The 25,982-nt window shown below is 43.6% G+C and overlaps 1 protein-coding gene across 8 annotated transcripts in view; it reads left to right on the plus strand.

Moving 5' to 3' along the window:
• SIPA1L2 (signal induced proliferation associated 1 like 2) overlaps window positions 1–25,982 on the plus strand; it is a 213,572-nt gene that overhangs the window by 164,736 nt on the left and 22,854 nt on the right. For 6 of the 8 annotated variants that reach the window (XM_077894493.1, XM_077894499.1, XM_077894501.1 and 3 more), the window contains 8 exons: window positions 3,040–3,297; window positions 5,571–5,666; window positions 7,075–7,175; window positions 7,535–7,638; window positions 9,376–9,764; window positions 16,369–16,593; window positions 19,505–19,658; window positions 22,384–22,603. In XM_077894493.1, the coding sequence (XP_077750619.1) occupies window positions 3,040–3,297; window positions 5,571–5,666; window positions 7,075–7,175; window positions 7,535–7,638; window positions 9,376–9,764; window positions 16,369–16,593; window positions 19,505–19,658; window positions 22,384–22,603 (1,547 nt within the window). The remainder of the gene's footprint in view (window positions 1–3,039; window positions 3,298–5,570; window positions 5,667–7,074; window positions 7,176–7,534; window positions 7,639–9,375; window positions 9,765–16,368; window positions 16,594–19,504; window positions 19,659–22,383; window positions 22,604–25,982) is intronic. The other 2 variants (XM_077894496.1, XM_077894498.1) reach the window with 1 other exon arrangement.

The following is a 25,982-nucleotide window of genomic DNA, read 5'->3' on the forward strand; positions in this document are numbered from 1 at the left end:
GCACCAGGTTGGGTAGAAGACAAGAGTAGGTTTTATCCATATTCTGATATTACTCTCCTGTCCCACCTTCATGATTTTGAATTAGGTTGTTGGTCATGGATGAATCAGTAGTCCCAGGAGATGTGTCATCTAGTTAATGAGAAAAACACCTGGAAACAGTACAAGTCCATGAGTGAAAGTTGGAGAACCTTGACATTTTATAAAATAATAATTGTAATAATAATAATAATAATAGCCATGTGATCCAGTATAAATTTGGGCTTATCAGACTTGACCAATCATTTAGCTAACCCATTTCTGAAATTCAGGGTAATTTAAACTCACCTAGGTAAGAGATTAATTTTGCTTTGGGGAAAGGAGAGTTAAAAGATAAAGTAAAAGTTTACCAAAACAGGCGTGAGTATCTTTTTTGGACAGGTTATTCAGTCTACTTCTGTTCTCAGAGGGTAGCACCAACTATCTGTTTGGTTTCCCAAGCCAGAAAGCAGGCTGTTGTTCTAGTCCTACCTGTCTCTTCATCCCAAGATCCCAAGTACTGTTGGGTTGACGGGTAGGAGGCAACTTTCATCCAGGATTGTTGTTGAGAAAAAATGAAGCTGTTCTGTGCCTTGGCCCTTTTTGTGAGGCCAGCCCCACCTTCCTGTCCTGCGAGAAGCTCAGGATCTCTTCTGTAACCCAAGAGTTCGAGTTCCACATGATGTCTGAAAAAAACCTTATTGAAGTATGAGTGACATAACAAAGGTACACACATCTAATGCACAAAGCTTAGTGAGTTTGGAGATACTTATCTCCCATGAAACCATGCCCATGCCCATGAAACCATCACCCTAATCACCATAAATGTACCCATCACCTCCAAACATTTCTTCCCATGGCTACGTATGTACGTATGTGTCTTTTGACGTAGACCTTTCTTCATTCGTTGCATTGGGCAGTCTGTGGACTTTTTACTCTTTTTTTTTTTTTTTTTTTTTTTTTTTTTAGTTTACTCATGAGTGAGACAGAGAGTCAGAGACACAGGCAGAGGGAGAAGCAGGCTCCACACAGGGAACCCGACACAGGACCCGATCCCAGGTCTCCAGGATCACACCCTGGGCCAAGGGCAGCGCCAAACTGCTGAGCCACCCAGGCTGCCCTTTACTCTGGTTTTTATGAATCTTTTAGTTCTGGAGATTTTCCTGTATTGTTTCTTAATCTCGTCCCCATGTTTTTCCCTTTCTCTTCTTTCTGGTACTTCTGTTAGGTAGACTTTAGACTTCTTAGATTGAACTTTAATTTCCATGTGCTTATTCTTGTATAACAGTAGAGTTCGTCAATTTAGCTTAGTCTTTTTGGACTTTTTTAGTTTGAATTTTAGCTATCATGTTTTTCAATTTCAAAAGTTCCTTTTTCTGTAAGGAAATGGTTGGTGAGCCTCACTGCAGAGTGATTGGATGGCTTACATCTCATTCCATTTCATTGTCTTTTCTCTAGAGGAAGATTCTGTTTGTCTTTGTGGGGTGATCATTCTGAAGCTAGGTTTGAAGGAAGGAGAAATGACTCTAGGTCTCATTTTCCAGTGAGACTTCTGCTTAACCTTTTGTTTTTGGCCATGCTGTCCTCTGTGACTGGAGTTTGGATCCTTCAGGTGGAGTTCCCTGGACCATTGTTCTTGCCTTTTAGAGGCAGGAGTGGTTAGCATGTGACTGGACCCGGTGCTGTGTGGTGCTAATGGTGCCCAGGCTCAAAATTCTCTTGGTTCTCTCTTTTCTAAACCACCCCTTCCTCTGAAGACTTCTCTTTCACTTTTATCTCCTGCACTGAGTGCCTGGAACTTCCTGTCCCTGGGCGTGCTCAGGGTCATGCCAAGGGAATGGTCTCATTTCTCCTTGTCTCCCTCTGCACACCCTTGGGTTTTGCCTTCCTCTGCTCTGCTGAACCATCAGCACTATTCCATTTGCCTTCCATCTGTGATTGCTGTGGTTTAGAGTTTCAGCTGTCTCAAATTTGGTAGATGGTCAAGTTTGTTTCTTGTTCTCTTCGTTCTTATATAATGATTTTGATAAGAGGCTGAAATGTTCCTCTACCATCTTGAGAATTGAAGTTTCCTTTTTAAAGAACCACATCTTCCTCTAGTAGATGTCTCGGAGAAGGTGAGATGGGTGGGATGTAGAATATTAGCAAGTTTCTATATTGACTCTAGAATGTCCGGGAAAGGCACTGGCTTTACCAACACGGTAAACTGAGGTGATTTGCCCTGGTGCTCAGATTTAAAACTTAACCTTGTCTCCTGCGTCCTTGCCATACTGCACAGGTTAGTTTCACAGACTAACTCTGGTCAAGTTGATATTATTTGTGCTGTGTAATTAATGAGAAACTTGAGAAATGTCTGGCATAAACCACAGTTTGAGACTAACAGGTCTTCCGTTCCTGACTGGTCACTTGAGTACGTGAGAGGGCACCCCAGCGGGTAGCATCTGGGGGACTGTAATAATGCTAGTTTAAGAGAGTGACTATGGTAACTAAGAACCCCACTTTGACAGGATGGGCACTCATGTTTCCTCTTGACTGTGACAGCTTATTAGTTTTGTTCTTCACTTTTCTCAGACTCACTAGAAAAGCTGACATGTGACTAATTCCTACGTAATGTAACTGTACTTCTTTTGAATCTGTTCAGACTGTATATGAGGCATTTTTAATCTGTTAAAGTTTGTTTATTGCCCATGTTTCAGTGTGCAAGAATTCACATATGCAAATGGTTAAAGATGTTTTCGGGTCTAAGAAGTAAGCAAACAACCTAGAAAGACAGGATATATGCACATAATGCCTAAGGCGATATCGGTCAGATAACCAGAGCCACAAGCGTGATGCTGGATGCTACTGGTTCATACTGGATCATAGACAGGGCCTCCATATGCCCTCCCGTAAGACAGAGCCCCCATACCCCAGGGATGTTCCTGAGGGCAGGTGGCTCTGCTCCATCATCTGGAAGCCACTAGCAGCCTCGCGGATGGCTTGGCATGGAGCCTCCCTACTTACCTGCTCTTCTCCGCCCAACAGAGGGTGTTCAGAGCTCTGTCGCATCCCCATGGTGGAGTACAAACTGGACAGTGAAGGCACCCCGTGCGAGTACAAAACCCCCTTCCGGAGGAATACCACGTGGCACCGCGTGCCCACCCCGGCCCTGCAGCCCCTGTCCCGGGCCTCCCCCGTGCCCGGCACGCCCGACCGACTGCAGTGCCAGCAGCTGCTCCAGCAGGCCCAGGCTGCCATCCCTCGAAGCACCTCCTTCGATCGGAAGCTGCCCGACGGCACGAGGTAAGGCTGGCGTCTTTCCTCCAGGACTCGGATTAGAACTTGATGTTGTGTGTGTTGAGGGGGGCGGGGAGCAGACTTTTCTATTTGGCTTATTTCTGAGTTAGCTTATTCTGAACAAGTTGGCAGGCAGGGCCACAGGGATCTGTCCACCCCTGCCCAGTGGTGGTGCTGCTGATAACCTGCAGGTCCTACCCCAGACTCACCCACCAGGGCCTCGGCTTTCCCTCTCCTGGTGACCTGCCTCCCTAAACCATCTTGGGCAAGGTATCCGAGATGGGATTCTTCATGAGCCTCTAGATAAGTGCAAGCAGCTTTGAATATAAAGAAAACTACAAAATCAGTGACTAAATCCCATCATCCTAATGTGTATATTTTAAGAGGTCCAAGATCATTAGCATTTCTTTCCTTTTTTTTTCTTATTTTAAGCAAACTGAAATAATTTTAAAATTGATTTTTTTAAAGATTTTATTTATTTATTCACGATAGACCTAGAGAGAGAGAAAGAGAAAGAGAGAGAGGCAGAGACACAGGCAGAGGGAGAAGCAGGCTCCATGCCGGGAGCCCAACGCAGGACTCGATCCCGGTGCTCCAGGATCATGCCCTGGGCCAAAGGCAGGCGCTAAACCGCTGAGCCACCCAGGGAACCCCTAAAATTGATTTTTTAAGATGTATTTATTTATTTGAGAGAGAGTGGGGAGATGGGCAGAGGCAGAGAATCTTAAGCAGAGTGTCCGCCAAGCAGGGAACCTGACACAGGGCTCAGTCTCGTGACCCTGAGATCATAACCTGAGCCTAAACCAAGAGTCAGACGCTTAACTGACTGAAACAACACTTAGGCGCCCCCAAAATTAACTTTTGAATGAGAGGGGATCCCTGGGTGGCGCAGCGGTTGGGCACCTGCCTTTGGCCCAGGGCGCGATCCTGGTGACCCAGGATCGAGTCCCACGTTGGGCTCCCGGTGCATGGAGCCTGCTTCTCCCTCTGCCTGTGTCTCTGCCTCTCTCTCTCTCTCTCTGTGACTATCATAAATGAATAAAAATTAAAAAAAATTTTTTTTGAAGGAGAGAATGCACTTTTTTAAAAGTGCATCTATGGCATTAGAAGCTGGTGAGAATTTTTGGTTGCATAATTCCCATTATGGTAGTTTTAAGTGAACAAAATGGTAAACTTGTTTGGTTTCATAACTTATGGGCCATAGAGATGCCATGAGTTTCCTCAAAGTGGTTTGCCAGGCTCTGGTCTAATAGAGCTTTGGAAGCAAGGATGCTGAGCCAGGCTGCTTTCCTGATGTGTATATGTTCACCTCGGCTATTACTCATCCTCTCCTACCTCTGATTTCCTCATCTGAAAAATAAAAATGATAGAGACCTCTTCAGGGCATTATGAAGATGGACTCAGTCAATATTTGCAAACTGCTTAGAACCATTCCTGGCACATAGGAAGCCTATATAAGTATTACTGATAATTAGTAAGATTACAACATGAGGCCTTTCTCTGCTTTTTCCAGTTCATTCTTTCCAGGTTGAATGCAGGAAAAGTGTTCAGTTTGACATTAAATTATCTTGGCTCTGGCTCTCTGTACTCAGAGATCTGCTGAGTTTATAAACTCCCCATATTCATAGGAGCACACATAGATAGCCCAGGTGAAAGGGAAGTGGTCTGCAGAGCCTCCCTTGGTAAAGTAATGTTTAGTAAATTCTAGGTGGGGGGGGGGGGGGGACCTGGAAGGTTCTAGCAGCAAAATAGAAACTTGGCAAGCACGTCTTTATCAAATGACTTCTCTTGAGTATTACTTATTTTTGTGTGTCTGAAATAAATAGGATTGCATCCAATAGATGTGTGAAAATAAATGGTTTTGACAAATGTAGGGTTCTCTCTCTGTGTAGGTTTTAAATACAGGACCAGAACGTGCCTTGCATTAAGTTTCATAGAACAAGTAGTAGTAATGTTTTCGTAATTCTGTATTCTTGGGGGTTCTCTTGCCATTCTTCCATATTTCACTAGAATCATTACTGTGCTTTATATCTTCAGATAGTGAAGGCTTATTCCTGCCACCTCTCTTTCCTGTAATAAACTGCCAGCCATGAGCCACCCGATGTCTCTGGCATCACCAGTTCTTGGCTTATTTGTCCACATTTCATTCTGTTTCACACTGCAATGTGTATTTCTTCCTTTTCTTTGTCATCTAAAATGAGTTTATTTGTAAAACAAAAGGAGCCAGATCCTGATGTTGGTGCTCTGCAGATACCTCAGTGCCCTGTTAATAATTCTAGTCAACATTTCAGAAGTTCACCCAGCAACCAGTCATCCTCCAGTGACCCTGGGCCTGGCGGCAGCGGACCCTGGAGACCTCAAACAACATATGACGGGTACTACTTGGTCTTGCCCCATTGCTGGCCCCTGGGTGGGACATGTTCAGTATTGTGCACGGAAGCATTTACTGTGTGCCTGCTGTACACAAGGCTATTTGGGGGATATAAAAATGCCAGGTGGGATTTTAATGTTTTTTCATTTTAACAAGGAAAGTTTCTCTGAAAATTAAGGATTTGGGGACTCTACAGGCAATAGCTTTTGGGACTTTTATTCTCGCTTAAATTGCTGTCGAGGAGTCAGTTCACAGCCTCTCTTGAAAGTGCGTCTTCTCCACAACACAGTCCCAAATCAGGGAAGGCAGGTTTAGCATTTGGCCATCTTTTCCTGCCTCCTGTTTGAGAACAGCGGAAGGGTGCCTCACACATCAGGCTGAGGACTGTCCCTCATAGTGTGTGTGTGACATCCGAGAGCAGGTCAAGTAGAGCCCAGGGACACCTGGGAACACAGAGATGCTAAATTGACAGAGAAACTCGGGAGAGAAAGCAGATCAGGATGGTACTCCTGGCAATATCTTTTGCCTTTATTGCTTTTAATGGAGTCTGAAGACAGGAGAATGAATGGCCAAGTCAGACGGGAAGGGTCTCCCTGGGGGAGCAGCAGCTTTCTGCTACTGCTCTCACAGGGTCAGAGGGAAATGTCTCTCCCTGGAATCCACTGCCTTCTGTTCTAGGCTTAGAAGAAGACATTTGCCATCAGAGTTACATGCCTTCCCTATTACATGCCTTCCCTACCTTTAGGCAATAGATGGAGTCCTTAAAAAGAACTTAAAGAAATGTTTCTCAATTGAGTCACATTTGAAAAGTAGAGAAGATTTGTTTTAATCAATGGAAAAGCCATTTCTGGCTTTTTCTGCAAACCAGGATCTGTCACTGAATTCTACAAATAAAAATGGCTTTGTAATATGAAGAGGTTTCCTGGGCTTTATTTCTTTTGTAAGATTATATTGTCATATTTGGAGTTTTCATAAAACAGACTCCACCTAGATATAGTCTGGAGCCAATCAGTCTTATTACTTTCCTTAAAAATTTTGATTTAAAGAAGTTTCAGTGCCATATATTCTCAGCACAAGAAAAAAAATGAAAACGAAAGCAGTGAGCTCCTCCTTAGCTTACTGGGGACAGGTTTTCTGACCCTGGACAGTCCTCCAGCCTCCTGGCATTGGCAGCCCTTTTGTGTCTGTAAACGGCTGTCATCCAGGTGCCTCTGTTAAGCCAGTGGGGAAACAAGAGTCCTCGATTCCAGGTGCTTGAAGCTTCTCTGGCCAGCAGACAGGGGCACTCCAGTTTGCCAGGAGCTGACTTCCAATAAGGGGTTTCCCCAGGATTGCCTGCTCAGGAGCAGCACACACGGGATGTGCCAGGGGGTGCCTGGTCAGCAGGCCACTCAGCTCTGTGCTCTTTGCAGGTGCCAGTCTCCTCTGCTGCTCGAGCACCAGGGCACGGGCCCTTTGGAGTGTGAAGGAGCCAGGGAACGGGAGGACACGCTGGAAGGAAGCAGGCACCTGGGTAAGGAGAAACCTCCACACCCTACCACCCTGCTCCCCCTTTCCTGCCATCCCTCATTCATTCATTCATTCGTGTGTTCAAACCACTTGGTACAACATGCCAGTGTGGTCTACTATGTCTCCCAATGTCACAGGGGACACAGTCATAGATGATTGTACTTGAGGTGCCCACAGACATGGAACGTTAACTTTATGGTAGTTGTTCCATGTACTCTTAGAGTGTATCCACCGCTGAGACCAGAAAGTTCCAGAACCACAGTCCTGTTCATTTTCACAAACCATTTTGTTTGGCTTCTAGGTTTGCTTTGCTCTTTTGTCAACACTGGAAATAGATATTCAGATCTTTTCTTTCTGTGACAGAAACCAAATGGCATGGCCCACCTTCCAAAGTCCTGAGCTCCTATAAAGAAAGAGCGCTGCAGAAAGATGGAAGTTGCAAAGACTCTCCCAATAAGCTTTCCCATGTAAGTCCTTCATTGGTAAACTAACTTTTCCTTTAGCCATTCTGAGGCATCTCAGCACCCAGTATTAGCCATACTACCAGGGATTCTCAGTGGAGGTGAGGTAAAAATAAATAAGCTTTTCCTCCTTAATTTATAAAGACCCTCAAAGAAAGGTCACATAGTAATTTACTGACAAAGCCAAGAATATATCCTTAGCCTTTTGATCTTTGATACCCAGCGTAATACTTATTAAATCACAATCTTGTTTTTAAAATGTGAACTCTTTACCCACTGTGAGCATTAACTGTTCACCCCCTTGTGGGCCTGGCCAGAAACTGTGAAGCAGTATGTGGTTGGAGCACCTCTGCCCATAACTGACCACCTGATGTCCAGTTCCAAACGGTTGACGGTAAAGTCAGCGGCTGCTAGCTAACCTGCAGGTAGCACTCCAACAAGGCCTGGTAGGGCTCTTGGTCATTTGCACTCAGTGTTCCATTTACTCTTCACAGAAGTCTCACCTAATGGGTGAGCCTTACAGGCAACCATAGTTCAGTGAAGCTGAACTTCACCGAACACGAAAACATGAATTGGTAGTGTTTGCCACATAAAGCCAACATTTTAGAGTAGCTTAGTTTGGAAAACTTGCAGGTGAAGGAGTTTAATCATTACCTGACTTAGTTGCTTTTCCTTCCTTCCTTCCTTCCTTCCTTCCTTCCTTCCTTCCTTCCTTCCTTCCTTCCTTCCTTCCTTCCTTTCTTTTTTTTTTTTTTAAGATTTTATTTATTTATTCATGAGAGAAACACAGATAGAGGCAGAGACATAGGCAGAGAGAGAAGCAGGTTCCCTTTACGGAGCCTGATGCAGGACTCGATCCCAGGACCTGGGATCACAACCTGAGCTGAAGATAGACACTCAACCACTGAGCCACCCAGATGTCCCAAGGCCAAGCCACTTTAAGATAGATCAGGGCACCACTTGTCCTCATGATTCTGCCCTTTGCCAGTGCTTCAGTTTGTGTCAGCATCCCCAGGCTGTGCAGAAGAACTGTGTCTGTAGGAGCACCTTAGCCAGATGGGGACATGTATTGCACTGTCTGTGCTTTTTGTCTTCCAGGGAATGCAAAGAACACCCCTTCTCAATAGTACCTGGGGTCTCCCAGAGAAGTCACTTACACTTATCTTGCGCTTGGCAGCTGCAGTACATGACAGTGTATTATCTTGTTGGGTCCACGTATTAATCACCCACACTCAGTGTTACAAGCACAGATAGGGGCAGAGTGATGGCACAATATCGCACCGCTGTGATTCAAACCTGAGTCCTCTCCCACACCCAAGGCTGGCGCTGTAATTTGTCACAGTACAATTTTCTCGATAAAAGGCTATTCTCCTCCTTTTATTAATTTTCCATGTGCTTTTCCAGTTTGTCTAACATTTGCTGATTATTTTCTAGTTAGTGACACCGGGGTAATACTTTTGGGCTTTGTGCATAAATAATTGAGCAGAGACTTGAGATGATCCCCATTTAACTTAAAATGAATTATGAGAGGAATTACGAGTCTGGGACTTCTGCCTAAAATCAGGGTGTTTTTTTTAAAAGTGAATTTTCTCATTGCCTCACACCGAAGAGCAAGTAGAAAGGTTCAGTTGGAGTCATCTGGTGCATAGCTTTGTGAGTCTGAGTGAGAGTAATCATCCTCACAAAGAAGCAAAGCATGGGATGGATCCATCCGAAGCCTCTCCATTTCTCTTTCTTCTCAAGATCGGAGACAAAAGCTGCTCCAGTCACTCCAGCAGCAACACACTCTCCAGTAACACGTCCAGCAACAGCGACGACAAGCACTTCGGGTCTGGGGACCTGATGGACCCGGAGCTGCTGGGGCTGACCTACATCAAAGGGGCCTCCACGGACAGCGGCATCGACACGGCGCCCTGCATGCCCGCCGCCGTCCTGGGCGCCGTGCACCTGCCGGGCGGCCGGGCGGTGATGCACAGCCGCGCCGAGCAGTGGGCCGACTCCGCCGACGTGGCAGGGCCCGACGACGAGCAGGCGAAGATGTACGCTGTGCACAGCTACGCACCCCCCATCTCGGCGGGCAGCGCGGCCGACGGCAGCATGGGTGACCTCAGCGAGATCTCATCCCATTCCAGGTCAGTGCGCCTGCGGGCACCCCCGGAGTCCTGCTGGGGGCGGGGAGGGCCCCGAAACGGACGCAGTGTGCGCAGGCAAGGTAGTTGTCCACTGGCCGCCCAGCCCTACAACCTCAGATGGAGGGCTTGTTTCGGAAGTCTGGGTGTGAAATTTGCACATCCATAAGGCACTGTGTGTCTCTTCTCTTCCGTCCTCTCTGGAGGGAGAGAACTACACATGGATATTAATTGCTCGAGTCAGGCCACTGACTCCCCTCTCCCAATGTCATCTCCTAAAATTTTAGGAGAAGTGGATAGATCTGGACAGTACTCAGCTGTACCCCCCACTCCGGGAACTGGGGGTGGAAGCTTCCGCATTGTCCGGGTGTAGCTCCCTCTGATGAAGGCAGTGCCGGTGTCTTCTGGGTTCTGATGACCCCCTTCCAGAAAGGGGACATCCAAGGTCTGAAAGTACACTCAGATTATCAGTTCCATTTTTTTTAAAATAAAGACTAGCTAAGTTTAAAGGAATGATATCTGAAGTGCAGATGTTTAATACACAGTTACAAGTAGCTTTAAACTTTTATGTGATGTACATCTGTACAATGGTTTTAAAACTCCTATAATTTGTGATTTGTGCTGTCAGAGACTGGACAGAAACTCATTTGTTCAGGTTTGGCTGTGGACAGAATTTAACCCCTGCACACTGACCACCCTAATTTCCCTTCTTGTCTGCATCACTTCCTAACTCAACTCCCAGTTACTATCAGGCTTTTCCCCAAAACCCATCTCGAGGCTATCGGTGCGCCAGGACCTTGTCCCTTGCTCCTACAGCCATGGCCAGGGGCGGGGACTTCACCAACTCTGGGCCAAAAGCCACAGTGGACAACCCCATGTTCAGTCAGTGGGTAGAAACAGGGGTAACCGTGATCCCGTTCTCAAAGAAACATGTAGAACATTTCAGCTCTCTTCCCTGGAAGTCGTGGAAAGTTATTTATGTAAAACTTGCACACACATGCACCTCCTCACTGCTGCTGTTCTGCTTTTCTTGTCCTGTGGCTCACACCTTCATCGGCGTCTTCTTCACTGTTTATGTCACTCGAGGGCATTTTTGTTACAAGTCAAAGGAAACTCCCCACTAATCAGTTCACACAACAAGCACAATATTTCAGTTCATGTAACTGAAAAGTCCAGAACTGTCAAGGTATTTCTGCTTGCAGCTCACATGATACCACCCACAACTGGGTTACCTTCCATCCTTAGGCTCCACATCAAAGCCCCAGAAATCTCAGGGGGCCCCTCTTGGTCAAAAACGGCCATGGCACCTGCAGACCCCTAGCCCATGCTCCTGTGTCCACAGGAAGAAAGTGTGATTTTCTTTAGTTTCAGCAGAAACTCTTCTACCCACATCTTCAAATTACCTCCTCATGTCCCCTCGGAGTGGTAGGAGGTACCACTGTTTGAGGCAGGCAGTGCCCCTCACAGAGGCCAGTCCCTCCCAAACCATGCAGCCGAGAAGACTGCTGCTTCCCCAGAAGAAAATCAAAGTATTGTTTCACCAGGAGAAGGAGGGGCAGTGCCAGACGAGGGGTCCTAAGGATTCACCCCATTCTAGGTCTCCTTCTGTTGGGGCAGAGGGAGCATAGGATATGGAGATTATTTTCAAAATAGATGTTCTTACTACTGCTTACCAGTTCTCTTTAATAATTTGACTTAAAACGTTTAGTGATAAATAGCTGATATAATGCAGAAGTATTAGTGACTTCAGTTACCTACATTATTCCTTTCTAACCTCAGGGACAGTTGAAAATTGGCACCACTATAGGAATCACCTTGGGAATTTCTACCCTTCGAATGTCTTATTCAGAGTGTACAAGTTTTGTAAAACAGCCGACTCCATGATACCTTTTAAGACAAATGTTACTGGCATCGCAAACAGAATTTTGTAGCACTATTAAGGAAAATTTCTGTGGAAGCTGCACTGAGAGCACATTTGTTTATAAATAGAGGCAGGGATACGTGTAGGGATTTGAAGTAGACTTTCTTGAATACCTTAACTGTTCAGTTAAGTGTGAGATGGAATTTCTGATTGATTTTACTTTCTTCTACCACTTTAAACTGAACTTGTGCACAGCCGTTGTGGAAATGATACATGTTGAGGGACTGAAGTCCCTTAGCACCTGGCTGGGTTTTTCTTGTTGTTCTTCACTGACAGTGACTTTGAAGCCACCTTTCAACTTCAGCTCTAGGCTTTTGCTCAATGTAAAATTCAGTCATTAAATTGAGTCTTCTGAATACTTCCTCCCATCTGTCCCCTGACCTGTGCAGGAGAACCAGAGAAAATAAGACGTAAGATATTTTGAAGCTTTTAAAATATTTTAAAATTTTAAATATCATTATATTTATTTATATGAGTATAAAATATAAGTATTTTTATCTTGAAATACTTTAAACATTAAATATATTGATACTTTACATTTAAAATGTTTAAAATAAGTTTTAAGGTTTCTGCAGGTTGAGGTAAAAAGAGTTGTGCTCATGAAAGCCTCTTGTCAGATTCTGCAGACCCCGAAGGGCCAGTGGCCCGGCCGGCATACACAAGTCTGTGATGACAAAATCACCAGCTCCCCTGCTTTCCTCTTCTGCTTCTGTTCAGGCCGGTGCGTGATCACCTGGGAGCTGAGGGCCAGTCCCCAGGGTTCTGGGTAGTGACTGGGAATAGGCCAAGTAGCAGAAGGAGCACAATAAACTCCTTGTGGGGGCTGAGAGCAGGGCCGACCACCCTGGCTCAAGTCACACCCCATCCCCCACGCACTCTGGATCCCATCCTGTTTTCCTTCCCTGTGAGCACTCACCCCTAGCCAAGATGGTTATGCTTATTCCACATCTCCCTGCATGAGACTGTAGCTCACTGCTGCCTGCTTTCACTGGAGTGTCCTGGAGCCTGGAAGGCCCTTGGCTTATCTCATTCACTTTGTATCCACAGCACTTTAGTACACGTCTTTGCACATGGTGGGCCTTAGAAGGCTTGGGAAAAGAAGGAGGGCAATGCAGGAAGAATGCTTGGTAAATGCTTATTGATTCAGTACATAAACCCACGGGGGGTTTCTCCTGGAGAAGTAGGAGGTGCCTGGGACCAGTGGTTCCCAGTTCTGGTGTTTACGAGCCCTCATCAGTGTAGGGCACACTCTTACTCTGATTCGGCTTTTGCACCACCACCCTCTCCAGCCCCAGCGCCCACACGCTTACTTCCTAGCAGCCATCCAGGAGGAAAGTAAGCACAGGGCTGTGTGTGGTACAATTCCAGGATTGTGCTGAGGAAGATGGAGGACATAAAACTCTTTAAGACAAGCTTCTGTGGCAGGAGGCAAAAACAGACAGGTGGAGGGATGTGCAGGAGTCCTCCAAAAAGCAGAACAAGCATGGATACAGCCTGCTTTCTTTGCTACTCAAGATATTTAGTTCAGGATTCTCTGCCCCCCCTCTTTTTTTCTTTCTGAGAGGGCAGAACACATAGATAAGAGCTCGGAACACAAAGCAGGATTCATATCAGCCTAACCAAGGTTTTGCAAAGTGAAATGAATCAACTGCAAATAATAATAATTTCATGTTCTGGACTGTTCTGCAGAATGACTCGTATTATCTCCTGTTTATCATTATTTATACCCTTTTCTTAGTAGCAGCGATTGGAGCTTTCAGGTGTTGAAACTTGGAAATAAGAATTTTATTCTAGAAGGGAAGGATTCATGGAAAGCTTATTGCCAAAATGCTAAAATATTTAACCATTTCAGAGAAAACTTTTATAATGATGTTACTGCTGCTAAGCATAGATTTTTGCCATTTTGCTCATCCAGTCGACTCAGTAAATTTGTTTCAAAATTTGTTTTCTTCAGTAATCCCTACACCCAGCATGGGGCTCAAACCCATGAACCCGAGATCTTTCTAGAGTTTAAGGTTTATACATTTAACTATTGGGGTAAAAGACACTTTTAATCAAGTCTGCATTAGAAAAATAACTTTTGTAAAGCAAATGTAAAAGCACATGACAGTTTCTGACCCTGCTGTCATTATTCACAATACATTCTCAAAAGATGTTCATTTTGGTCATTTCAGTGGGACATGTGGGTGGCTTATGCAGCATGTTAACTGTCCTAGGCTTGGGGTACCCTGAGATTTTAACTATAAAACATCTCAATGGGCAGCCCTGGTGGCGCAGCGGTTTAGCGCCGCCTGCGGCCCAGGGCGTGATCCTGGAGACCTGGATCGAGTCCCACGTCAGGCTCTCTGTGTGGAGCCTGCTTCTCCCTCTGCCTGTGTCTCTGCCTCTCATTCTCTCTCTGTGTCTCTATGAATAAATAAATAAAATATTTAAGAAATAAAATAAAATAAAATAAAACATCTCAAGGAAAATCATGTTAACTCGTGGTAGCTAAAGGCAATGCATGACCCTTCACAGGGCTCTGAATGGGGAAACTTTCCATAAGCATGATTGGGAACTGTTGGGAAATTAGAATTTGAACGACATATTAGGTGATAGCATTGCATTAATGTGTGATCTCCTGAGTGTGATAATCATGTTGTTACCATGTGGGGAGAATGTCCTTATTTTTAAGGACCTTATGCTGAAATGCAGGAGTATGATGTCACAAAGTTTGCAGCTATTTTCAAAAAGATTCAGAAAGGAATATGTGTACAGAAGAATAATGCAGATGTAGCAAAATAGTAACAGATAGTAACTGTAGATAAAGGATATATGGATGTTATTTTACTCTTTTTTATACCATATCCCTAAATCTGAAATTTTTCAAAATAGGCAGTTTCGGGGAAAATATACAGGCCTTCAGACCCCATTGCCTGGATGTGGAGGTGACTCCTGAGTGTGTACCCCAGTAAATGAAAAGAGTTCATTAGCTCCCTTCTGCAGTCCTTGCTTCTTTCTTGGGTAGTTTTGAGCATGAGAAGGCAATTAAGCATCTCCCCTCAGAGCCCAGTCTAAGCCCAGACTGAAGTTGCTTTGAGTCCCACGCAGGAACGCCAGACCTACCACCAACAGCAGTTACTTCATAGTAGTAAATGAGGTGTTTTATTTGTTTTGTTTTGTTTGTTTTTTAATTTTTCATATACCACAGTGTCTCCAGCTATGTAAACCCTCAAAATGAGTTGGTTTATTTTATTACCCTGTTTCTTTGTGAATGTTTATTAAAAGTCCATTTTTATAACCATTCTTAATTTTGCACTTTTTTTTGTTTACCACCTGCATCACATGATGCTTGATTATGTAGGTTTTTCAGAAAGGTAGGTGCTTATCAGGGGTTTCAGAATAAGGTTATATTTCATCATACCAGGAGGCCTACCATAATTGAAACATTTAAATTTTAATTTTAATTTTTTCATGTTTGTAAAATAATGCCAATAATCTCTATTTTGTACTCAATTATCATAAAACGTGATAGTGTCAATTTCCTGAATTAAAAAAGGTTTTTAGGCTTTTATCACTCTAGAGGTGGTTATACACCCAGTGAGGAGTCCTTTTGGTCTTAGCTTAACCACTGACTTAAAAAAAAAAAATTGTTTTCGGGATTACATCATTCAAATTTTATTTTGTTGCTGTTGTATCATGTGGTCATATGGCAAACATGCCGACAGCCACCAGATACAGAATTGGCATTTCTGTGACCAGCGATCGTTGTGTCCTCAGGTAGCCACTAACCTGCTTTTCTGATCAGCCTCCCCTTGCATCTCCTTGTTGTTTTTGCTAACTGATTATATGTGTTCCTGAGTAATACCATCTTGCCTATTTATAAACTTCCTTTAAAAATGGAATCAACATATTCTTTGTGACTTGCTTCTTTTTCTACATGTTGTCTGTGAGGTTCACCTGAGTTGTGTGCAGTCTCAGTTTATTTGTTCATGACGTATTCCCTTTATCCATTCTTGTTTATTAATTGACCATCTACTTCACTGATGATTCAGGTTGCTGCCATTGGGAACCTATTAAATCAGTCCTCCTGTCCACATTGTTACTTCTTTCCAATGGCACGCATGCAGAGGTTTATCTAGGGTATGCACATGGGAGCGGAACTACTGGGTCATATCTGTACAGGTGCACACTTGCACAAGGAATACCTAGGCTGCCTTCCAGGCTGCCCACCACACTTCTTGCTCCTCCCAGAAGTGGGAGGGTGCCCATTGCTCCCAGTCCCGGCCAGCACTGGATACTCAGTGTCAGATGCTCCCATTTCTGTGAGGGTAATGAGTGTGCGGGGTACTCTTTTGTGGTTTGCAGGGGCATTTTCCTGGCAACAGCAGAGGTTGAGCATCTTCTCCTGTGTTTAGTTGTTTTTTGAAGCATCTGTTTCAGTTTGCTATTTATGTTTCTATTTTATTTTCCTCTGATTGTTTTTAACATCCTTCCAGCCACAGGCCTATAGCTGGCAGAGGAGCATCCTTAGCCCTTGGAAAACTGGGCATTTTGAAAGTCCCATGTTTGAAAGACAGCTGTGCCTGCCTCATTCCACCCAGTGTCACTCCCGGGTGTCAAGCATGGTAGCTCCACATCCAGAGGCTAATCTAGCACTGCTGGAATCTGGTTGTATGACAGCTTTGGTCTGTTTTCTCTCCCCAGCGGTTCACACCATTCAGGAAGCCCCTCAGCTCACTGTTCCAAAAATAGTGGGTCCCTGGATACGTCAAAAGTCTACATCGTGTCTCACAGTAGTGCCCAACAGGTCCCTGGGTCTGTGTCCAAGCCCTACCACCGGCAGGGAGCCGTGAGCAAGTATGTCATCGGCTGGAAGAAATCAGAGGGCAGCCCACCGCCAGAGGAGCCTGAAGTGACCGAGTGTCAGGGGTAAGGTGGCCAGGGGCTCGTGTCTAGGCAACCTTCCACACCATGGGGATTGACTGAGCATGTGTCAGAAACATCTTTTCTAAAAAGGAGTAATCTAGAAACATCTCTGTAAAACTTCTTAAATGGTGGCATTTATGTTTCTCTTTAAAAGTCTTCTCTTTCCTTGACATTTGCATAGAAAATCAAAAGAAATCCCCGTTCTTTATTCTTATATCCAACAAGCCACCTGCAGTAGAACAGTCATGATAATGTGCTATTATTGATGATGGGATCATAACGCCCGTAAATAAACAAGTTCAAGGACAATTTGAATTCCCACAGAGTCTGTGAGTGTGTTTCTTAAATCTGTCGTATAAGTGACATCTTCAAAGAAAAAGCACTCTACCTAATTTTAACATGACTTTGGTTCCCGTTTGGTTGTTAGGTTTTGTGGGAACAGGTAAAGGGGGGGATGTTATGTACCTGTTTGAAAAAAAGAAAAAATGCTGATAATCCATATTATAAAGCACATGTGGAAACTGTTCTTTTTGAAAAGGTAAAGAAATCATGTTTCAAGGATGCAAAGCAAGGGCAGTCAGAGCTGTTTTACTGTTCATTTGCTTATTTAAAAAAAAAAAAAAAAGGATCCCTGGGTGGCGCAGCGGTTTGGCGCCTGCCTTTGGCCCAGGGCGCAATCCTGGAGACCCGGGATCGAATCCCACGTCGGGCTCCCGGTGCATGGAGCCTGCTTCTCCCTCTGCCTGTGTCTCTGCCTCTCTCTCTCTCTCTCTCTCTCTCTCTGTGTGTGTGACTATCATAAATAAATAAATAAATAAATAAATAAATAAATAAATAAATAAATAAATAAAATTTAAAAAATAAAAAGACAGCCTTAAGGAAAAACAATCTCCCATGCACCAAATTATGAAGCCACTGTGTTTGGCTGTGTCCCCAAATACTGACAGCACCAGGGGACACTGGGGGCTGCAGTGATTTTCAGAGAGCACTTCTAGATCTTAAACTTGGTTGATAAATTAGTATCACTTTTTTCTCTTAAAAAATGATTCCACTTCTTAAATAGAAAGAACCTGATTCTGCTCTCTCAATTAAAAATCATTTTGGTACTGAACCTGAACATGGAATCCTTTAAAAAAAAAAATCATGTCAGTCATTGCAGATGAGTTATTTAGAAAGGAATTTTAAAGTGATAACCACGCTTTTTGACCATAAATGCAAATTCCTAATGATAACATTGGTATGTCTGCCTCTTTAATAACATCTTCTGAGTGCTTCCCAGAAATGCATCCCAAGCCTTTCAAGTTCTGTGTAGAAGCACTATTTGAGCAGGGGGCTCTCTCGAAGAATCAGGAAAGGGCCTGCCTCTGTCCACAGGTGCCCATGTGGACATCTTTGTCTCCAGAGCCTACCAGAGACTGCATTTTCACATCTGGGTTTGATGGCACTGACTTTTAGCAAAAGGAAGACAACCCTGGGGGCATGGTGAGGAAGGGATTTGAAGATCTGGCTGGCAGAGCACTTACATACCCTCTTCACACAAGGCTAGTGCTGCAATTTGAACCCGGCTCCCAGGCCAGGTCTCTGTGTGCTTGGGGCGGGGGCAGGTGCCCCAGGCCTTGTCCAGCTGAGTCAAGCACTCCGAAAACAAGGAAACACTCCAGTTAGTGTAGAAGTGATGACTCTCTAACACTGCAGACTGCAAAAACAGTGCTTCACCAGATCACAGAAAAATGCTTTGAAAAGGACTGGCCAAGTATAGTGTGTCTAGTCTGTATAGTGAGGATTACAGAATGTTAGTGTCTCCTCGGGCATAAAATATAAAATCAGTTCTGCCCTCCAGAAGTTTCACAGAACTCTGAAGTTTCCAGTTATCCCTTTAAAATCATATTGTGGAACCCTCAGACTGAGCCTTATCTATCTCAGAAACAAAGCGAAGGCCATAGAGACCTAACCATTGTTAATTTTGAGCATATCTGTGTGAGTTTCTTATGCTGGTAATTTCTCAGTGAGCTGTCACACTGTGACAAGATAGCCTGGCTTTGAAATAGTCATCCCAGTGACACCTGGCAATAACATACAGGTCATCCTGTGTTGCCTGCTGCCCTGGGCCATGGATTCCTAGAACATTACATCTCAGGTCATGTGGCAAGGACCACTCACCTCTGCTGACAGTACAGCCACTGATGGTTCTGTGTGTCCTCCGGAATGTTTGGTTGCTCAGATTGCATTTCCAGAGTAAACCTTTTAAAAATGACTCCCTGGTTTTCTCCCTGGAAAGGAGCTGAAAACGGTAATTCTGCGAGACAGTCATTTGTTGTCCATAAATACATTTTTATATGCTGATAATTAAGGGAGACAGCTGCTTTATTTATCCAAACGGCTTTGCGGAATTGCTGATAATAAAACATGCTTGGCACATGCCTGAATCGATTACTCTTAAACTTCAGGCTCCCTAGGGTGTCTCTCTCTCTATTGTCCGGGTGAGATGTCGGGGTGTGGTTGTCTAGCCACAAGAGAAAGCCTCTCTCGAGTTTCTAAGAATCACAAGGAAGTGTTGCAAAGGACATATGATAATCTCTGATGAATTATTGAAAATGTGTTTTCTGACACGGCCTTTTTGAAAAAAAAAAAAAAAAAAGTGGGCTATATTTTTTTTCCCATCCAGGGCTTCAGGGATCTGATATGTTTCTGAATTATTCAGAACTGTTAACTTTGCTGTGGAGCTCATTTCACAGATGTAAAATGACGTGGGGGTCTGGAGCAGATGCAGCAACAATGAGCTGACTTAATAATTAAGAATCACATGTATGAGTATGTGGTTGTCGAAACAGCGGATTTGAATCCTTTAGGCTACAGGCACTTGACAGAGACGCTGACCTCGGCTCTTAATTTCCCCTCTGGTTTGTTTCAACAGGCTATATGGTGAGATGGATCTCCTGTCCACAGCAGCTCAGCACCAGACCGTGGTGGGGGATGCAGCCTCAGAAACTCAGCATGTGCTGTCCAAAGAAGATTTCCTGAAGCTGATGCTTCCTGACAGTCCCTTAGTGGAGGAGGGACGAAGAAAGGTTAGCTACTTTCGAGAGGCTTTGAAGTTATCAGAGACACTAAAGAAGGTTCTAAAGAGACCCAGACATTTCAGGAGTCCCCCCCACATGCATTCTCTCTCACGATTCTACCTGTTAGCCTGTGCGTGGCTGCCCATCCTCAGGGTTGGTTCTGTCACTCAGCAGAGCGAGCCTGAGAGAGGTTAGGAAGGGCAGTTTTCTAGCATGGTGAGAGGATGGACGAGAGGCAAGCGGGGCTGGCTTAAGGTCCCAGCTCTCCCGACAATCAGCTGCATGACTTTGTGCATGTGACTTGACCTCTTGGCCCAGGGTCCTCCTCTGAGGAAAGGAGACAATGAAATGTGCACTGCAGATTCGGACCAAAGATAAGAAATAACATGGGCAGGGGTACCTGGGTGGCTCAGCCAATTAAGCGGCTGACTCTTGGTTTCAGCTCAGGTCATGATCTCAGGGTCCTGGGATCGACCTGTATCAGGCTCCCTGCTCAGTGGGGAGTCTGCTTTAGGATTCTCTCTCCCTCTGCCCTCTACCCCTGCCTTACCCCTGCTCATGCTCACTCACATGCTTGTTCTTTCTCCTTCTCTCAAACACATAAATCTTAAAAAACAAAACAAAACAAAAAAAAACCACACACAGACAGACCTCCTACAGTACTTTCAGATCTGGGTGATCAGAAACGGTAGCTGTTGGGACACCTGGGTGGCACAGCAGTTGAATATCTGCCTTCGGCTCAAGGGTGTGATCCCAAGATCTGGGATTGAGTCCCGCATCAGGCTCCCTGTACAGAGCATGCTTCTCCCTCTGCCTATTTTCTCTGCCTCTCTATGTCCCATGAATAAGTAAATAAATCTTTTAAAAAAGAAAGAAAGAGAGAAAAGGAAAGAAAAAAGAAAGAAACCGTAGCTGATAAATCCATACCACCAGACGCGCTACAGAAGTCTACCCTCTGCTCCAGGCTGGGACATTGTAAATATGGAACTATGCAGCAGCCCCATGGGAAGGCCATGTGTCAGTCTGATAAGCCAACCTCACGTTGGTTGACACACCTTCATTCATAACAAAGTGGTCCTGGGCTGATGATAGATTACTTAGTGTTGTTACAAGTTGTAACTTCACTATTATTACAGTCCCTTAAACCACTTTGTGAAGTAATGAAAAGTATTAAAAGGGACTTCCAGGTAATTTAGCTCTGTCTCCTCCCTTTGCAAGTAACTGAGTCCCCACATGGTGAAATGAGAAGTGCACATAAATATCCAGGGGCAGAGTCAGGGACAGAATCTGGACGTCCTCCCTTCTAATCCTGCGCGCTCTCTTGTCCAAAGGAAAAGGAAAAAAAAAAAATCAGGCATTGCTATGTTGTCTGTGATCAGGGTAAACACCAAGTCTGTGTGCTTCTGTCTTCCCTATAATAAAACAATACTGCAATTAACCTAATTGTGTTCTTAGAATAACACTCTAATTAGATACTACCTCAAAGCTGCTTTAATCTAATGCGCCTGTAATCATGTTCTGAAGGACCTGCTGGTGTGTGTGAAGAGGGAATCCCAGATGAAGTCAATCATAATGAGTCTTTTCTTTTTTCTAAACTTGTATCAAATCATGTATACGGTACTGTATAAGCTTGAGTGCAGACCGTTGTACAAAAAGTGCAAATAGCTTCTCTTTTTATAGGAATGAGCTTCTCCTTGGCATGTGGGTCCTTTCTTCCCCCCTTCTAAGACAAATCACCTTCTTTTCGTAGTATAAATTTAACTTTGTAGTCTGCACACATTCCAGTTGCCATTCATCAGTTGGACAGACCTGACACAATGGAAGGAACACATACAATAGAAATATTTTTAGCCTCCTTGCTGCACTCATGAATGTAAATAGCCGTTTCTGTATTTGTTTGATGCAAACATTCTGGCTTTTACTATTGTTTATATAAAAGGAATGTGGTTCGGTATGCAGAAGAAGAAGTTGGAAAGTCAGATTTGATTTAGTTTTTCTTGAGCTCTGGACTGTTTGCTTCTTGAGTCAGAATTTTCCTCACCCTACCTGGGATTAACACTCAGTCATTTCAGTGGTTCCCTTAAATCCAGTTATGATCAGTAACTATAGCTCCATTTTCAACAATTGTAATAGACTTTTATGGGTGGTGATTTTTATAGCCAACTAGATTTTACTGGACTGATAGCCTTTTTCTTGAACCTGTTTGCATGGCCTAGAAACCTATACCGTGTTCAAAATTTAGCTTTATTATTATTTAGATGATATTGAACCTCACATGCTGTTCATTGGTACAGAAATTGTCTAATATTAAAACATAGTCATTTCAAATTAAAATCAAGGCAGTGCTCTGTGTGCTTTCAAATAACTGTACTGGAAATGGCAGCCTTCTCCATTTCCAGGAGCTGGCACTGCTCTAAGGTTATGGAGGTTCCATTTAACATTTCAGAATCAATAAAGCCATGCATGTCTAATTCATGATAGTATTTCACAGAATGTCAAAGGAGGCAAACATTCAAATCCAGTAACAGCACCAGAGCCCTGGTGTGTTTGCCTACATGACCTGCAAGCCTGGTTTAGCATTCCTGAGCTAATGCTTTGTGCCTGCCTGCCTAGGGACACCCCAGAGAAGCTAGCACAGTGGCGTGTGTACCCACCGGATTTAGTCCAATCAGTTCCATGCTTTAACTCTTTCTTGCCTGTCTTCCCCATTCTCCCCCCACGTTTAAACCCCTAGTTTTCATTCTATGGGAACCTATCTCCGAGACGGTCACTCTATCGCACCCTCTCTGACGAGAGCATATGCAGCAATCGGAGAGGCTCTTCCTTTGGCAGTTCTCGAAGTTCAATACTGGACCAAGCCCTGCCCAACGACATCCTGTTCAGCACCACCCCGCCCTACCACAGCACACTGCCCCCTCGGACCCACCCAGCACCCAGCATGGGGAGCCTGAGAAGTAAGTGTGTGGGGTGGGGTCGGGGTTGCTGAGCTTCTATAGGTGTGGGCTCTTTGGATTATCTCCTACAGAGCTTTGGTAGGTTGGTTTATTTTTTTTAATAAATGTATTATTTGGTGTATCTTCTTTTTCTTTTTTTTTTTTTTTTTTTTTTTTTTTAGTAATTTTAAAATATGATGAAAGCACCAGAGTGGACATTTTCTAAAAGTTAAGCAATACTGCCCATTTTGAAGAAAATTTAAAAACCCATATTAAACATTTTTATTAAGTGACTGTCTCTTAGCTATTACACTCATAAATATCTTTAAGACTTGATTTTATAAAGAAAGAACTATGGCACAGGAGGTAGATATTCTGGTGGGCAGCAAGCAAGTTTGGTAACCTTCTGTTTCTGTTTCTTCTTGACATTGAATACCTGGTGGTGGTCAAGGTGGTAGATGGGCGTCAGGAGACCTGAGTTTTCAACCTGGGACAGGGAGCACGTTCTCAGTCCATGTCCAGTTTATTCCAGTTTACCAGTCAGAGACTGACTAGGCAATTTCTGCCTGATTTTCCTTCAAACCCTAAAATCTTTGATATTTACCTAGTGTCTGTTTCTTATTAACATGTTACTCTTTTAGCTTGCTAATTTTTCTTACACTGGCTTTATTTCCTTTTTTTTTTTTTTTCAGAGTTTAATTTCTATTGTACAGGAAGAATGAGGATTTAATCAGAAATACATTCATTATCAGGTTTTTTCCTTGCTTCATCATAAAAAGCATTATCTTCAAAACCAATTTGAACTTCATAATATACATAGAAGTCTCAGGCTAAATGAAATAAAAGTTCTAATAATGCTTCTTCTGATGTTTAACATAATTGGAAATGAACCTTGTTTCATAAAATTCATAATCTATTTCTTTAAGTAACATAATATCCTGCCTATTATAACGAGTCCATTTGCCTAAATTGGAGAAACCTTTAAACTCCTTCTTGATAACTGTATGAAAGGTCAAACACATTCTAATAACCTAATAATCCTTTAAATGTTTTTCCTTTTTTGTAAATAGGTAACTTTAATGTCCTCTTGAAAGCTTTCATAAAATCAGTGAAGCTATTTTCTCGCAAATATAGTTTCTTTCATTCAAAATGCTTGATGTGTGCTCATGAAATTGGTGGCCTATGCGTACGATAGTTCTCATGTCGTACCCTTTATTTGCTTCCATGTGAAAGATATGTATCTTTTTTTCTTTAGCTTTACTTTTTCTTTTTTATGGATTTTTTTTAGAGCAGTTTTAGGTTTATGGCAAAATTTAGCAGAAGGCACAGGGAGTTCCCACACAGGCACGGCCTCCCTCACGATCAATATCCATCAACAGGACACATTTGCTAGAATCTGTGAATCCGCACCAACACATCAACATCACCCAGAGTCCATAGTTTACATTAGGATTCACTCTTGGTGCTGTCCATTCTGTGGGTCTGGATGAAGTAACATGCCATGTATCCACCATTATAGTATCATACAGGATAATTTTACTTCCCTAAAAATCCTCTGTGCTTTGCCTGTTCATCTGAAGCTTCCTCCGCCCAACCTCTGGCAACCACTGATCCTTTTCCTGGCTCCATTGTTTTGCCTTTTCCAGAATGCCATAGATTTGGAATCCTAAAGCATGTAGTCTTTTTAGGCTGGTCCTGCCTGTATGTCTGTTCATGGCCTGAAAAAGCTTACTCCTCTTTAGTGCTGAGTAATATTCCATTGTCTGGATGGACCACAGTTTATTCATCCATCCACTGACTGAAGGACTGCCTCCTTTTTTTAGTATTTTAAAAGTGTAAACGCACAAGTAGGAAACCAGCAGGATATGTAACTAATTCATCATCCAAGTTCAAAGCTGCTCTACTTGTTGTCATTATTCATTTCTCTAGGAAAAGAATAAGAGTGATCCTTGCTATTTGCTCTTTAACAGAACTTCATCTGGCAGTGGGACTTCTCCAGTTTACTTAAGAAACTACTCAGAGGGGCACCTGGGTGGCTCAGTTGGTTAAGCCTCTTGCTTTGGCTCAGGTCATGACCACAGGCTCCTGGGGTTAAGCCCCGCATCAGTCTCCCTGCTCAGTGGGAGGTCTGCTTCTCCCTCTCCCTCTACTGCTCCCCCTGCTTGTGCTCACTCTCTCTCTCTGCCTCTCTGTCAAATAAATAAAATCTTTAAAAAAAAAAAAAACCTACTCAGAAAAATTCTCTCTTGGCTCAATGAGTGAAGTGTAAAATGTAAACGAGAGAGCTGCCGATGTTTGGTGCTGTGTCTGACTCCTGCACTCTCCTGTGTGGTCATTACTTTTGTGACTCCTCGTCACATTTTACTCATTCTTCACTTTCTGTGCTCTCTGGTCACTCAGCTGAGCCTCAGTGAGAAGATCAGACTCTTGCAGAGTAGTTTGAAACTGGAACAACAGATGTGAGTGAGAAGTGAGGACTAGTTGAGGTTTTCCAGTTGTTTCTCTGAGCTTCTCAGAGACTTAGCTTCATGTAAAAGTTTGGAGGGGGAGGCCAGTTCTATCCACCTTCTAACACCAGCTGGCCAGGAGCCACATAGAGCTAGACAGAAACTCAGAAGGCATACGTGTTCTCCTGAGAAGCTTTAAAACCTGAGCATTCCTAGCCTGGGATCCTCAAAGAAAGAATCTGTCACTACAGAGATTCGTTCCTAATTTGGAGTAAGGGTAGTGCAGAGAAAGGATCGGTAAGTTCATCTCCGACAGTGAATATTGCTGCAGCTTTTCTACATGTAACTATAACAGTAATCACAGGCTCCTCGTTCAGATATTTTTAGCTGGTAAATGTCCCAAATTTGAACCTCAGAATCTTTCTTCTCTCAAGACTGAGATCTTAATTCAATCTGGTGAGACAGGTACTTCACAAATACATCTTGGGTGTGATTCATGCCATGATTCATGTATATTTCCTGTGAAGCAACCAAAATGTGCTGGATCATTAGTTCCCCAATTTGGAGGTGTAGAACTATGACCGATCAAGCAGTTGAAAAGAATTCTGAAATATTTCTGCACTGCATTTGGGGCTTCTGTTTTCCTTTCTTATTATTGGATTTCAGAACAAGATTTCTTCCGTGGCCCAGATAGAAAAGAAATGGGGAGTGGCCCTTTGGACACATGGTTCACAGGCCAGATAACCAGTGATATTGAGGAGTATTTCCTGTTGGGCAACCCACTTTATTCAGTGTAGTCCCAAGCATTGACAGGTTCCCAACATGTTTAAAGAGAATTTCTGATTTTTTTAAATTTATTTTCAATTTTTTTCTTGGTAAATGTTTCTTATAAAAATTCTGCCATTTTAGATACTTTTATACAAAGAAGGCTATGAATGTCATTTTAAAACAAT

This window comes from Canis aureus, chromosome 4 (assembly GCF_053574225.1).
Source record: "Canis aureus isolate CA01 chromosome 4, VMU_Caureus_v.1.0, whole genome shotgun sequence".
NCBI classification, from domain to species: domain Eukaryota; kingdom Metazoa; phylum Chordata; class Mammalia; order Carnivora; family Canidae; genus Canis; species Canis aureus.